The 14,167-nt window shown below is 43.3% G+C and overlaps 3 protein-coding genes across 3 annotated transcripts; all 3 read left to right on the top strand.

Moving 5' to 3' along the window:
• The first annotated feature begins 864 nt into the window (after positions 1–864).
• Positions 865–2,875, top strand: LOC115037226 (angiopoietin-4-like). Its single transcript, XM_029495722.1, has 6 exons — positions 865–930; positions 1,055–1,085; positions 1,206–1,291; positions 1,371–1,488; positions 1,841–2,026; positions 2,572–2,875. The coding sequence occupies exons 1-6, from the start codon at positions 865–867 to the stop codon at positions 2,868–2,870; spliced, it is 786 nt and encodes a 261-aa protein (XP_029351582.1). The 3' UTR covers positions 2,871–2,875.
• A 2,549-nt stretch (positions 2,876–5,424) lies between these two features.
• LOC115037225 (angiopoietin-4-like) lies at positions 5,425–7,723 on the top strand. Its single transcript, XM_029495721.1, has 6 exons — positions 5,425–5,490; positions 5,626–5,656; positions 5,774–5,859; positions 5,939–6,056; positions 6,405–6,590; positions 7,420–7,723. The coding sequence occupies exons 1-6, from the start codon at positions 5,425–5,427 to the stop codon at positions 7,716–7,718; spliced, it is 786 nt and encodes a 261-aa protein (XP_029351581.1). The 3' UTR covers positions 7,719–7,723.
• Positions 7,724–9,778: 2,055 nt separating this feature from the next.
• LOC115037223 (angiopoietin-4-like) lies at positions 9,779–11,890 on the top strand. Its single transcript, XM_029495720.1, has 6 exons — positions 9,779–9,844; positions 9,969–9,999; positions 10,117–10,202; positions 10,361–10,478; positions 10,826–11,011; positions 11,575–11,890. Exons 1-6 carry the CDS (start codon positions 9,779–9,781, stop codon positions 11,871–11,873), a joined length of 786 nt encoding a protein of 261 aa, XP_029351580.1. The 3' UTR covers positions 11,874–11,890.
• Positions 11,891–14,167: the final 2,277 nt, after the last annotated feature.

The raw sequence follows: 14,167 nt of genomic DNA, 5'->3' as shown, positions 1-14,167 counted from the left end.
AGGAAATTGAAAAGGAATGACAATTGTACATAAGTGCTCTATGCAAACATGTGGATCCTTATTTAATAATTGCCTGATAAATATTGTTGAACTGCATGAAAATGTTTTTCTTTGGATAACAAAGAAATTTGCAAGGGATCCCAAACTTTTGAGTAGTTGTGTGTTCAAACTTCATTCCATATATTCCATAAATTTCACAATATACCATTAATAAACAAAACCCCTTTAATGTTTTGGGTCCAATTAGTGATTTTATCATCACCAGCTCACTCCTGCGACTCAGCTTCTACAGATGCAGAGTCAAAGCTTTTTGTTTGCAGCAGACACTTTCGAGATGAAGTAGGAATCTATAAAATATATTTGTTTGAGGATTTGTTTGGAACATGACAGGTTTACACTAAAGCACGTCATGGCTGAGGTTAAAAAGAAAAAAATAATTAAGAGAAGGAGTGTCACCTTTCATCAGGTTGAAGTGGTTCCAGCTGAGGAGGGCAGGTGGTTTGCAGAGTGGAGTATATAAGGTCTCCTCCCTGCCTCAGGAAGATGTGTTTAACTTCTGCTTTTGGACGTTGTGTTTCATTGAGGCAGTTTGTAGTAATAGTAAAGAATAAAAGGTCTCACAACACCAGGTAAGTGTTTGGAGAAAGAATTAGTTGACTTTTAATTGGTGTATTGTACACTTTAAACCTCTGAAAATGAATGAAGGTAACGTCATCTTCTCTCCATGTTGGAAACTTTAACCTGAATTGCAGTTTCAAACTTTTTTTAAGTATAATCCTTGTGCCTGCTTAAGTTCTACTAAAAGACTACATTTATTTCAAAAGCATATTAAAATGTTAACTTGCTCACTGAGAATCAGGTGAAATGGGTCCTGTTGGATACTGTGGCCTCATCTTGGCTTTTGTCTTCAGCTGCACAGGAGAGACTCAGGTAAGAATGAAACCAACAACCTTCTCTAATGTTGCCCTGTCTCAATACACAAATGTAGCTTTATTTTCTAGATGTAATGAGTGGTGTTGTGTATTAAAATATAATTTCTCTTTCATGTTGCTAGAAGACACAGCAGATACCAAGTCCTCATCAAGGTAATGGTCACTGACAGCACAATTCCATGTACATACAAACTGAGGAACGTACAACAAGTGACCACATCTGGACTAGTTGTTGTTCATTTGAATTTTCTCTTGTCATGTTTGCTTCAACAGACTGCACGCAGATCAAGGCTGAGTCACACCAATCATCCAGTGGAGCTTATACAATGTTCCCTGCTGGAGTCAAGAGTCCTTTCAGGGTATCGAACATGGAATGTTGTGTACGAAGCAAACTGCAGCCAGCAGCTTTCTCACTGCAATGTTGGACTTCCTGTTCAGGTGTACTGTGAGATGAGAGCAGATGGAGGGTGGACGGTGCTTCAGAGGCGCACTGGACCAGAGCTTTCCTTCAGCAGGAGCTGGGCAGACTATAAGAATGGCTTTGGAGATGTGACGAGTAAGAAACCCCTGAGATGTAAACTGTCACTCTAGTTATCGAGCCTGTGGAAGTTTAGAAGTGGCTGGATTTTTCAGGCTAGATGTAAAACCTTTATCCTAATAAATGACTGGGTGCACTAGAAAGCAACACAAGTGGATAAAACCTGTGAATATTGGCAGACTGGAATTTGCACCTGGTGACGCAACATGTGAGACATGACCACTTCAGTTGACCCTGGTTTGCCCTCAAATGTTTAAAAACCTGCAGACGTTGTGCCTTTTGTGAAATGTCTTACTCTTTAGTCCATAGTTTCTTTAAATGGATGTCTCAAACAGGGAAAAGCCTCAGTTGTCCTCTCTGCTTCCCACAGAGGACCACTGGCTCGGTCTGCAGAACATTTTCTCTCTGACCAAGGACAAGACCAAGAAGTGGGTCTTGAGGGTGGACTTGTGGGACTATGAAGGTGGCACTGCTTTTGCTGAGTATCAAGACTTCAAACTGGGAAGTGAGGAAGAAAACTTCAAGTTGCATGTTGGGAAATACAGTGGAACTGCAGGTACAGAAGCTCTAACTGCTGAGCTTTAACTCTTGACTTTTCTAAAGACAGTCAGTTCAATCTCTTAGTGAAGTTGTGTAAATGCATCAACACTTCTACATTGAAAGATGGTAGTAAAAATCCTTATATCCCCTTGGTAAGCTTTCCAATGAAGCACTTGTCCTGTCAAAGGCAGGTCCAACTGCTGTTAAACTTCAGCTGTTCTGCTTTTACAATCTTCCCTTGCTATAAATGAACAGGTAGACTGACAGTCTGTAGTGAGTTGAGCCTAATTAGAAACATTAATCCAAGGGGAGGTTATTTATTTCTCAGCACTTTACAGGCTCACTGAAAGCCAGAAGTGTTAATTTGTAGTTGCTTCAATCAACTTTTGACTTTAGTCAGTGAAAGCTGACTTTCATATTTTCTGGTGGCCTCTTGAACTTAATCCACACATTTAGCTCTACAGCTCAGATTGGACCATCATCCTGTTACTGAGCAACAGTTGTCTTCAAGGCAGCATCTGAATGATGAACTCCAGGCTAAATCTCCCTCTCTGTTTACAGGTGACGCCATCCGTGGCGCCCATCCAGGCATTGACCAGAACGGCTGCGGCTTCAGCACCCTTGATCGTGACAATGACAACTGCTCCCCCTGCATCTTTGGTGACATCTCTGTGAGGGAATGTGTCACATCATTCGGTGGTGGTTGGTGGTACAGCAGCTGTGGGTCTGCTGGCCTCAATGGTGACTGGCATCCTGCTGGTGACAACATCGGTTGGGCATCTGGTGTTCACTGGAGGACCTGGAAAGGTCCTGCACCTTACTCAGCCAAGGCCAGCAGAATGATGATCAAGTCTGTGTGAGGAGGAGCCATGTTTAACTTCACGTTGACTTCTTTGGACAACAAATGAAATGTTTACATGCCTGGGCAGCTAATGAAGACTGTGCAGCAGTGTTCAGGAAAGTGGTCATCTTTCATTCTGGAACATGTACAAATAAACTACATCCTGTCTGCAGAACCTGCTTGTCAAATGAGTTCATTCCCAGCAGAAATTCAAGTTATGGTCCCAACTAAAATCAGTCTGAGGAGGAATTTGACTTGCCAGCAGTAAGTGCTATACTCAAGAGTCCACTGAATGTGATCTGTCAGCATGGATCAGGTGTAAATTGGAGAAACATTTTAATTGAGTTGGCACATGATTTCTTTAAAAGGCTCATCACATGTTGAGACATTCACTTGTATGTCAGCATTGAGCTGAAGGTGGATGATAACTTCAGCCAGAGTTACCAGGACCAAACACTACAAGAATGTTGTTGTACTAGTAACAATAGTAAAATCCAAACTGACTAATTTTGGATCTGAAACAAATTAGATAAACTTCTGGGGAATCAGCCAGGCCCTCTCATGATCTCACTGGGAGTCTCCCAGCCTCACACATGACCTCAGCTCAACCAGTATCCAGCTCAGGGAGGGCAGTGCCCTTCAAACCAGGCAAAGCTTCACTCCTTGGACTGAGTTCAGCTGAGGGTCTCTGGCTCAGATTCTGCAGTTAATGACCCTGAGAGTTTGATTGCGTCTTGTGCAAACCTAACCACATTAATGGGTTGGATGGTCTCCCAAACTTTGACACAAGGTCAGTGATGTCAACCATAACTAAGAGATCCTTGTGTTAAACATTTTGAACTCAGGGGGCCTGGAAAAGCTATTGGGGGGGGGGGGTGTCTTCTGCAGGTCTCCTGGCATCCCCAGCCTTGGTCCATGTCATTTGGGGTACTATCTATATCCCCATTGTCAGTGTGGGGACTCAATAAAACCCTTGTACAAAATCCTTTTTTCTTGGCCATCTGTAACATCTGCATCTTGATTTTTTTTTTTTACCTGCTACCTTTTTCGATCTCTTTTGTCTTTAATTTTCCAAGTGGTATGAGGACAGTAGTACAGAGGACAGTGTCTGCATTTCCTAATGTTCCATTTTAATGCGCTTGTGTGGCAAGAGCCAACCGAGGCCTGAAACCCTCTCAGGGACATGGTATTTTTGTCGGGGCCCAAGTGCCTTCATGCCTCTTCGGTACAGAGTCCAAGCTTTGATGAGTGCCCGTGTGACATTATGCCACCAAATATACAAGAACCAGCTTCTGGTTTTGAAACGGTATTTGTCCAGGGCAGAGAGCATACTCATAAGATCAACACCACCCATGACTCTGTTGTAGATTTCCACAATGGCTGGCCTGGGAACCATGACGTGTTGGTCTTCCGATCCCAGCATTTCACCTGGCTATGTGAACGAACCAACAAAAGAGGACACCAGGTGGATTACTTTGTTGCACCATTGTGCGATTATCATGTTGTTTTAGTTGACTATAGGATCCATGGGCCTTCTTACCTGTTTCCTGAGGAGCGGCAGCGGCTCAGCGGGTTGGGACTTGGCGTGGGAACTGGAATGTCACCAGTTCATGTCCCAGCCTGGACAATGAAATGTGGAGAGTGGACAGGTGCACTTAGCAATGGTGGCGCCTTCACTTTGGAACTTCTTGGCATGTTTGCATAATATGGAGTCCTGTGTATGTTTACAATGACAATAAAAGATTTTTTCTTCCCCATCATCTATTAGCCATGTTCCCTGTTCATCCTGATGGCACCAAGCAGAGTTGTAAAGTAAATATCAACGCATTGTGCAGGAAGGGTTGATGTCAGTTTGAGAACAACATCTCCACTAACAGCAGCACCACAACTTCTCTTTTCTGGATGTGCTGGCCCCTGACAAACATCACAGTCCTACAGAAAACCACTTTGTCCCACACATGCTCATATTTTGAACCCCCATTTGTGCATCTATTTCTACAGATGCAGAGTCACAGCGTTTCGTTTACAGCAGACATTTATGAGACGAGGTAGGAATCTATGAAATATATTTGTTTGAGGATTTGTTTGGAACATGACAGGTTTACACTAAAGCACGTCATGGCTGAGGTTAAAAAGAAAAAAATAATGAAGAGAAGGAGTGTCACCTTTCATCAGGGTGAAGTGGTTCCAGCTGAGGAGGGCAGGTGGTTTGCAGAGTGGAGTATATAAGGTCTCCTTCCTGCCTCAGGTAGATGTGTTTAGCTTCTGCTTTGGGACGCTGTGTTTCATTGAGGTAGTTTGTAGTACTAGTAAAGAATAAAAGGTCTCGCAACACCAGGTAAGTGTTTGGTGAAAGAATTAGTTGACTTTTAATTGGTATATTGTACACTTTAAACCTCTGAAAATGAATGAAGGTAACGTCATCTTCTCTCCATGTTGGAAACTTTAACCTGACTTGCAGTTTCAAACTTTTTTTAAGTATAATCCTTGTGCCTGCTTAAGTTCTACTAAAAGACTACATTTATTTCAAAAGCATATTAAAATGTTAACTTGCTCACTGAGAATCAGGTGAAATGGGTCCTGTTGGATACTGTGGCCTCATCTTGGCTTTTGTCTTCAGCTGCACAGGAGAGACTCAGGTAAGAATGAAACCAGCAACCTTCTCTAATGTTGCCCTGTCTCAATTTATTAAAGACAACTACAAATGTAGCTTTATTTTCTAGATGTAATGAGTGGTGTTGTGTATTAAAATATAACTTCTTTCATCTTGCTAGAAGACACAGCAGATACCAAGTCCTCATCAAGGTAATGGTCACTGACAGTACAATTCCATGTACATACAAACTGAGGACTGTACAACAAGCGACCACATCTGGACTAGCTGTTCATTTGCTTTTTCTCTTGTCATGTTTGCTTCAACAGACTGCACGCAGATCAAGGCTGAGTCACCCCAATCATCCAGTGGAGCTTATACAATGTTCCCTGCTGGAGTCAAGAGTCCTTTCAGGGTATCGAACATGAAATGTTGTGTACAAAGCAAACTGTAGTTAGCAGCTTTCTCACTGCAATGTTGGACTTCCTGTTCAGGTGTACTGTGAGATGAGAGCAGATGGAGGGTGGACGGTGCTTCAGAGGCGCACTGGACCAGAGCTTTCCTTCAGCAGGAGCTGGGCAGACTATAAGAATGGCTTTGGAGATGTGACGAGTAAGAAACCCCTGAGATGTAAACTGTCACTCTTTATTGAGCCTGTGGAAGTTAATGTTTCTCAGATGACAAGTTATCCACTCAATAAAACTTTAACAAGACCTGGCGCACTAGAAGGCAACATGTGGCAGCAACAACACCCCTGATAGATATTGGCAGTTCTTTCACTAATGGTTCAGAGTAGACTGATACTTGCAGCTGGGACACACTGCCTGGTTTTACCCTCAAATGTTAAACCTGCAGCAAAGACAACAGTTTGAGTAATCTGAAGTCATATTGTCTCTTTAAATGAATGCAAAGATGTCTCAAACAGGAAAAATCCTCAGTTGTCCTCTCTGCTTCCCACAGAGGACCACTGGCTCGGTCTGCAGAACATTTTCTCTCTGACCAAGGACAAGACCAAGAAGTGGGTCTTGAGGGTGGACTTGTGGGACTATGAAGGTGGCACTGCTTTTGCTGAGTATCAAGACTTCAAACTGGGAAGTGAGGAAGAAAACTTCAAGTTGCATGTTGGGAAATACAGTGGAACTGCAGGTACAGAAGCTCTAACTGCTGAGCTTTAACTCTTGACTTTTCTAAAGACAAAGTCAGTTCAACCTGAGTGAATCTGCATAAATGCATCAACACTACACTACTACTCTACATATTGAAAGACGGTAGTACAAATCCTTATATCCCCTTGGTAAGATTTCCAATGAAGCACTTGTCCTGTCAAAGGAAGCTCCACCTGCTGTTAAACTTCAGCTTTAAAACAAACAAAATGGCTTTTACAATCTTACCTGACTATAAATGGAGAACAGGTAGACTGACAGTCTGGTGAGTTGAGCCTAATTAGAAACATTAATCCAAGGGGAGGTTTTTTTTATTTCTAAGCACTTTACAGGCTCAATGAAAGCCATAAGTGCTAATTTATAGTTGCTTCAATCAACTTTTGACTTCAAATCAAAATCAAATCAGATTTATTTGTATAGCGCCAAATCATAACAAAGTTACATCAAGGCACTTTACATATAGAGCAGGTCTAGACCAAACTCTTTATAAATTTATTTAAAGAGACCCAACAGATCCCCCGATGAGCAAGCACTTGGCAACAGTGGCAAGGAAAAACTTCCTTTAAGAGGCAGAAACCTCGAGCAGAACCAGGCTCAGGGGGGGCGGCCATCTGCCTCGACTTCAATCAGTGAAAGCTGCTATACTTTCATTCTTTCTGGTGGCCTCTTGAACTTAATACACACATTTAGCTCTACAGCTCAGATGTATACTTCTGGGAGCTTGGACCATCATCCTGTTACTGAGCAACAGTTGTCTTCAAGGCAGCATCTGAATGATGAACTCCAGGCTAAATCTCACTCACTGTTTACAGGTGACGCCATCCGTGGTGCCTATCCAGGCATTGACCAGAACGGCTGCGGCTTCAGCACCCTTGATCGTGACAATGACAACTGCTCCCCCTGCATCTTTGGTGACATCTCTGTGAGGGAATGTGTCTCATCGTATGGTGGTGGTTGGTGGTACAGCAGCTGTGGGTCTGCTGGCCTCAATGGTGACTGGCATCCTGCTGGTGACAACATCGGTTGGGCATCTGGTGTTCACTGGAGGACCTGGAAAGGTCCTGCACCTTACTCAGCCAAGGCCAGCAGAATGATGATCAAGTCTGTGTGAGGAGGAGCCATGTTGACTTCTTTGGACAACAAATGAAATGTTTACATGCCTGGGCAGCTAATGAAGACTGTGCAGCAGTGTTCAGGAAAGTGGTAATCCTTCATTCTGGAACATGTACAAATAAACTACATACTGTCTGCAGAACCTGCTTGTCAAATGTGTTCATTCCCAGCAGAAATTCAAGTTATGGTCCCAACTAAAATCAGTCTGAGGAGGAATTTGACTTGCCAGCAGTCAGTGCTATACTCAAGATTCCATTGAATGGTATCTGTCAGTATGGATCAGGTGTAAATTGGAGAAATATTTTAATTGAGTTGGCAAACGATTCCTTTAAAAAGGCTCATCACATGTTGAGACATTCACCTGTATGTCAGCATTGAGCTGAAGGTGGATGATAACTTCAGCCAGAGTTACCAGGACCAAACACTACAAGAACATTGTTGTACTGGTAACAATGGTAAAATCCAAACTGACTAATTTTGGATCTGAACCAAACTAGTTAAATGTCTAGGAATCAGCCAGGCCCTCTCATCATCTCACTGGGAGTCTCCCAGCCTCACACATGACCTCAGGTCAACCAGTAACCAACAGTATCCAGCTCAGGGAGGGCAGTGCCCTTCAAACCAGGCAAAGCTTCACTCCTTGGACTGAGTTCAGCTGAGGGTCTCTGGCTCAGATTCTGCAGTTAATGACCCTGAGAGTTTGATTGTGTCTTGTGCAAACCTAACCATATTAATGGGTTGGATGGTCTCCCAAACTTTGACACAAGGTCAGTGATGTCAACCATAAACAAGAGATCCTTATGTTAAACATTTTGAACTCAGGGGGCCTGGAAAAGCTATTGGGGGGGGGGGTGTCTTCTGCAGGTCTCCTGGCATCCCCAGCCTTGGTCCATGGGATTTGGGGTACTATCTATATCCCCATTGTCAGTGTGGGGACTCAATAAAACCCTTGTACAAAATCCTTTTTTCTTGGCCATCTGTAACATTTCACCTGGCTATGTGAATGAAACCAACAAAAGAGGACACCAGGTGGATTACTTTGTTGCACCATTGTGCGATTATCATGTTGGGTGGGAACTGGAGAGTCACCAGTTCATGTCCCAACCTGGACAATGAAATGTGGAGAGTGGACAGGTGCACTTAGCAATGGTGGCGCCTTCATGTTAGAACTTCTTGGCATGTTTGCATAATATGGAGTCCTGTGTATGTTTACAATGACAATAAAAGATTTTTTCTTCCCCATCATCTGTTAGCCATGTTCCCTGTTCATCCTGATGGCACCAAGCAGAGTTGGAAAGTAAATGTCAACGCATTGTGCAGGAAGGGTTGATGTCAGTTTGAGAACAACATCTCCGCTAACAGCAGCAGCGGAACTTCCCTTTTCTGGATGTGCTGGCCCCTGACAAACATCACAGTCCAACAGAAAACCACTTTGTCACGCACATGCCCACATTTTGAACCCCCATTTGTGCATCTATTTCTACAGATGCAGAGTCACAGCGTTTCGTTTACAGCAGACATTTTCGAGACGAGGTAGGAATCTATGAAATATATTTGTTTGAGGATTTGTTTGGAACATGACAGGTTTACACTAAAGCACGTCATGGCTGAGGTTAAAAAGAAAGAAAATAATTAAGAGAAGGAGTGCCACCTTTCATCAGGGTGAAGTGGTTCCAGCTGAGGAGGGCAGGTGGTTTGCAGAGTGGAGTATATAAGGTCTCCTTCCTGCCTCAGGAAGATGTGTTTAGCTTCTGCTTTGGGACTTTGTGTTTCATTGAGGCAGTTTGTAGTAATAGTAAAGAATAAAAGGTCTCACAACACCAGGTAAGTGTTTGGTGAAAGGATTAGTTGACTTTTGATTGGTATATTGTACACTTTAAACCTCTGAAAGTGAATGAAGTTTAAGTCATCTTCTCTCCATGTTGGAAACTTTAACCTGGATTGCAGTTTCAAAATGTTTTTAGTATAATCCTTGTGCCTGCTTAAGTTCTACTAAAAGACTACATTTATTTCAAAAGCATATTAAAATATTAACTTTCTAACTGAGAATCAGGCGAAATGGGTCCTGTTGGATACTGTGGCCTCATCTTGGCTTTTGTCTTCAGCTGCACAGGAGAGACTCAGGTAAGAATGAAACCAACAACCTTCTCTAATGTTTCCCTGTCTCAATACACAAATGTAGCTTTATTTTCTAGATGTAATGAGTGGTGTTGTGTATTAAAATATAATTTCTCTTTCATCTTGCTAGAAGACACAGCAGATACCAAGTCCTCATCAAGGTAATGGTCACTGACAGCACAACTCCATGTACATACAAACTGTTGACCGTACAACAAGCGACCACATCTGGACTAGCTGTTCATTTGCTTTTTCTCTTGTCATGTTTGCTTCAACAGACTGCACGCAGATCAAGGCTGAGTCACCCCAATCATCCAGTGGAGCTTATACAATGTTCCCTGCTGGAGTCAAGAGTCCTTTCAGGGTATCGAACATGAAATGTTGTGTACAAAGCAAACTGTAGTCATAAGTGACAGTTTACAAAACTGATCTTGTCCATGTATGAAGGCTTCTGCTGTCACTTGCAGCTCAGCATGACTAAGCCAGCAGCTTTCTCACTGCAATGTTGGACTTCCTGTTCAGGTGTACTGTGAGATGAGAGCAGATGGAGGGTGGACGGTGCTTCAGAGGCGCACTGGACCAGAGCTTTCCTTCAGCAGGAGCTGGGCAGACTATAAGAATGGCTTTGGAGATGTGACGAGTAAGAAACCCCTGAGATGTAAACTGTCACTCTAGTTATCGAGCCTGTGCAAGTTAGTGTTTCTCAGATTACAAGTTATCCACTCAAAACTTTAACAAGACCTGGCGTACTAGAAGGCAACATGTGGCAGCAACAACACCCCTGATAGATATTGGCAGTTCTTTCACTAATGGTTCAGAGTAGACTGATACTTGCAGCTGGGACACACTGCCTGGTTTTACCCTCAAATGTTAAACCTGCAGCAAAGACAAGTGTTTGCAAAATCTGAAGCCATATTGTCTCTTTAAATTAATGCAAAGATGTCTCAAACAGGGAAAATCCTCAGTTGTCCTCTCTGCTTCCCACAGAGGACCACTGGCTCGGTCTGCAGAACATTTTCTCTCTGACCAAGGACAAGACCAAGAAGTGGGTCTTGAGGGTGGACTTGTGGGACTATGAAGGTGGCACTGCTTTTGCTGAGTATCAAGACTTCAAACTGGGAAGTGAGGAAGAAAACTTCAAGTTGCATGTTGGGAAATACAGTGGAACTGCAGGTACAGAAGCTCTAACTGCTGAGCTTTAACGCTTGACTTTTCTAAAGACAAAGTCAGTTCAATCTTAGTGAATCTGCATAAATGCATCAACACTTCTACATATTGAAAGTTGGTAGGACAAATCCTTATATCCCCTTTAAGACTTCCAATGAAGCACTTCATCAAGCTCACTTGTCCTGTCAAAGGAAGCTCCAACTGCTGTTAAACTTCAGCTGTTCTGTTTTTACAATCTTCCCTTGCTATAAATGAACAGGTAGCCTGACAGTCTGTAGTGAGTTGAGCCTAATTAGAAACATTAATCCAAAGGAGAGGTTTTTATTTATTTCTCAGCACTTTACAGGCTCACTGAAAGCCAGAAGTGTTAATTTGTAGTTGCTTCAATCAACTTTTGACTTTAGTCAGTGAAAGCTGACTTTCATTCTTTCTGGTGGCCAATTGAACTTAATCCACACATTTAGCTCTACAGCTCAGATTGGACCATCATCCTGTTACTGAGCAACAGTTGTCTTCAAGACAGCATCTGAATGATGAACTCCAGGCTAAATCTCCCTCTCTGTTTACAGGTGACGCCATCCGTGGCGCCCATCCAGGCATTGACCAGAACGGCTGCGGCTTCAGCACCCTTGATCGTGACAATGACAACTGCTCCCCCTGCATCTTTGGTGACATCTCTGTGAGGGAATGTGTCACATCATTCGGTGGTGGTTGGTGGTACAGCAGCTGTGGGTCTGCTGGCCTCAATGGTGACTGGCATCCTGCTGGTGACAACATCGGTTGGGCATCTGGTGTTCACTGGAGGACCTGGAAAGGTCCTGCACCTTACTCAGCCAAGGCCAGCAGAATGATGATCAAGTCTGTGTGAGGAGGAGCCATGTTTAACTTCATGTTGACTTCTTTGGACAACAAATGAAATGTTTACATGCCTACACAGTTAATGAAGACTGTGCAGCAGTGTTCAGGAAAGTGGTCATCTCTCATTCTGGAACATGTACAAATAAACTACATACTGTCAAGAACCTGCTTGTCAAATGTGTTCATTCCCAGCAGAAACTCAAGTTATGGTCACAACTAAAATCAGTCTGAGGAGGAATTTGACTTGCCAGCAGTAAGTGCTATACTCAAGAGTCCATTGAATGTGATCTGTCAGCATGGATCAGGTGTAAATTGGAGAAATATTTTAATTGAGTTGGCACATGATTCCTTTCAAAGGCTCATCGCATGTTGAGACATTCACTTGTATGTCAGCATTGAACTGAAGGTATATGATAACTTCAGCCAGAGTTACCAGGGCCAAACACTACAAGAATGTTGTTGTACTGGTAACAATAGTAAAATCCAAACTGACTAATTTTGGATCTGAAACAAATTAGATAAACTTCTGGGGAATCAGCCAGGCCCTCTCATCTCACTGGGAGTCTCCCAGCCTCACACATGACCTCAGCTCAACCAGTATCCAGCTCAGGGAGGGCAGTGCCCTTCAAACCAGGCAAAGCTTCACTCCTTGGACTGAGTTCAGCTGAGGGTCTCTGGCTCAGATTCTGCAGTTAATGACCCTGAGAGTTTGATTGCGTCTTGTGCAAACCTAACCATATTAATGGGTTGGATGGTCTCCCAAGCTTTGACACAAGGTCAGTGATGTCAACCATAAACAAGAGATCCTTATGTTAAACATTTTGAACTCAGGGGGCCTGGAAAAGCTATTGGGGGGGGGGTGTCTTCTGCAGGTCTCCTGGCATCCCCAGCCTTGGTCCATGTCATTTGGGGTACTATCTATATCCCCATTGTCAGTGTGGGGACTCAATAAAACCCTTGTACAAAATCCTTTTTTCTTGGCCATCTGTAACATCTGCATCTTGATTTTTTTTTTACCTGCTACCTTTTTCGATCTCTTTCTCTTTAATTTTCCAAGTGGTATGAGGACAGTAGTACAGAGGACAGTGTCTGCATTTCCTAATGTTCCATTTTACTGCGCTTGTGTGGCAAGAGCCAACCGAGGCCTGAAACCCTCTCAGGGACATGGTATTTTTGTCGGGGCCCAAGTGCCTTCATGCCTCTTCGGTACAGAGTCCAAGCTTTGATGAGTGCCCGTGTGACATTATGCCACCAAATATACAAGTACCAGCTTCTGGTTTTGAAACGGTATTTGTCCAGGGCAGAGAGCATACTCATAAGATCAACACCACCTATGACTCTGTTGTAGATTTCCACAATGGCTGGCCTGGGAACCATGACGTGTTGGTCTTCCGATCCCAGCATTTCACCTGGCCTTGGGAACGAAACCAACAAAAGAGGACACCAGGTGGATTACTTTGTTGCACCATTGTGCGATTATCATGTTGGGTGGGAACTGGAGAGTCACCAGTTCATGTCCCAGCCTGGACAATGAAATGTGGAGAGTGGACAGGTGAACTTCGCAATGGTGGCGCCTTCACTTTGGAACTTCTCGGCATGTTTGCATCATCCTGATGGCACCAAGCAGAGTTGGAAAGTAAATGTCAACGCATTGTGCAGGAAGGGTTGATGTCAGTTTGAGAACAACATCTCCACTAACAGCAGCACCGGAACTTGTCTTTTCTGGATGTGCTGGCCCCTGACAAACATCACAGTCGTACACAAAACCACTTTGTCCCACACATGCCCACATTTTGAACCCCCATTTGTGCATCTATTTCTACAGATGCAGAGTCACAGCGTTTCGTTTACAGCAGACACTTTCGAGACGAGGTAGGAATCTATGAAATATATTTGTTTGAGGATTTGTTTGGAACATGACAGGTTTACACTAAAGCACGTCATGGCTGAGGTTAAAAAGAAAGAAAATAATTAAGAGAAGGAGTGTCACCTTTCATCAGGGTGAAGTGGTTCCAGCTGAGGAGGGCAGGTGGTTTGAAGAGTGGAGTATATAAGGTCTCCTCCCTGCCTCAGGTAGATGTGTTTAACTTCTGCTTTAGGACGCTGTGTTTCATTGAGGCAGTTTGTAGTAAAAGTAAAGAATAAAAGGTCTCACAACACCAGGTAAGTGTTTGGAGAAAGAATTGGTTGACTTTTAATTGGTGTATTGTACACTTTAAACCTCTGAAAGTGAATGAAGGTTAAGTCATCTTCTCTCCATGTTGGAAAGTTGAACCTGGATTGCAGTTTCAAACTTTTTTTTTT

This window comes from Echeneis naucrates, chromosome 23, assembly GCF_900963305.1.
Source record: "Echeneis naucrates chromosome 23, fEcheNa1.1, whole genome shotgun sequence".
NCBI classification, from domain to species: domain Eukaryota; kingdom Metazoa; phylum Chordata; class Actinopteri; order Carangiformes; family Echeneidae; genus Echeneis; species Echeneis naucrates.
Note: the sequence above shows the minus strand (reverse complement) of the source record. Positions and strands in the feature narration are given on the sequence as shown.

Coding starts and splice junctions, on each gene's coding strand:
- LOC115037226 (XM_029495722.1), top strand. CDS start 865: ATGGGTCCTGTTGGATACTGTGGCCTCATCTTGGCTTTTGTCTTCAGC. Junction 931..1,054: donor GCTGCACAGGAGAGACTCAG/GTAAGAATGAAA, acceptor TCATGTTGCTAG/AAGACACAGCAGATACCAAG. Junction 1,489..1,840: donor TGGCTTTGGAGATGTGACGA/GTAAGAAACCCC, acceptor TGCTTCCCACAG/AGGACCACTGGCTCGGTCTG.
- LOC115037225 (XM_029495721.1), top strand. CDS start 5,425: ATGGGTCCTGTTGGATACTGTGGCCTCATCTTGGCTTTTGTCTTCAGC. Junction 5,657..5,773: donor GATACCAAGTCCTCATCAAG/GTAATGGTCACT, acceptor TTGCTTCAACAG/ACTGCACGCAGATCAAGGCT. Junction 6,057..6,404: donor TGGCTTTGGAGATGTGACGA/GTAAGAAACCCC, acceptor TGCTTCCCACAG/AGGACCACTGGCTCGGTCTG.
- LOC115037223 (XM_029495720.1), top strand. CDS start 9,779: ATGGGTCCTGTTGGATACTGTGGCCTCATCTTGGCTTTTGTCTTCAGC. Junction 9,845..9,968: donor GCTGCACAGGAGAGACTCAG/GTAAGAATGAAA, acceptor TCATCTTGCTAG/AAGACACAGCAGATACCAAG. Junction 10,203..10,360: donor GAGTCAAGAGTCCTTTCAGG/GTATCGAACATG, acceptor CTTCCTGTTCAG/GTGTACTGTGAGATGAGAGC.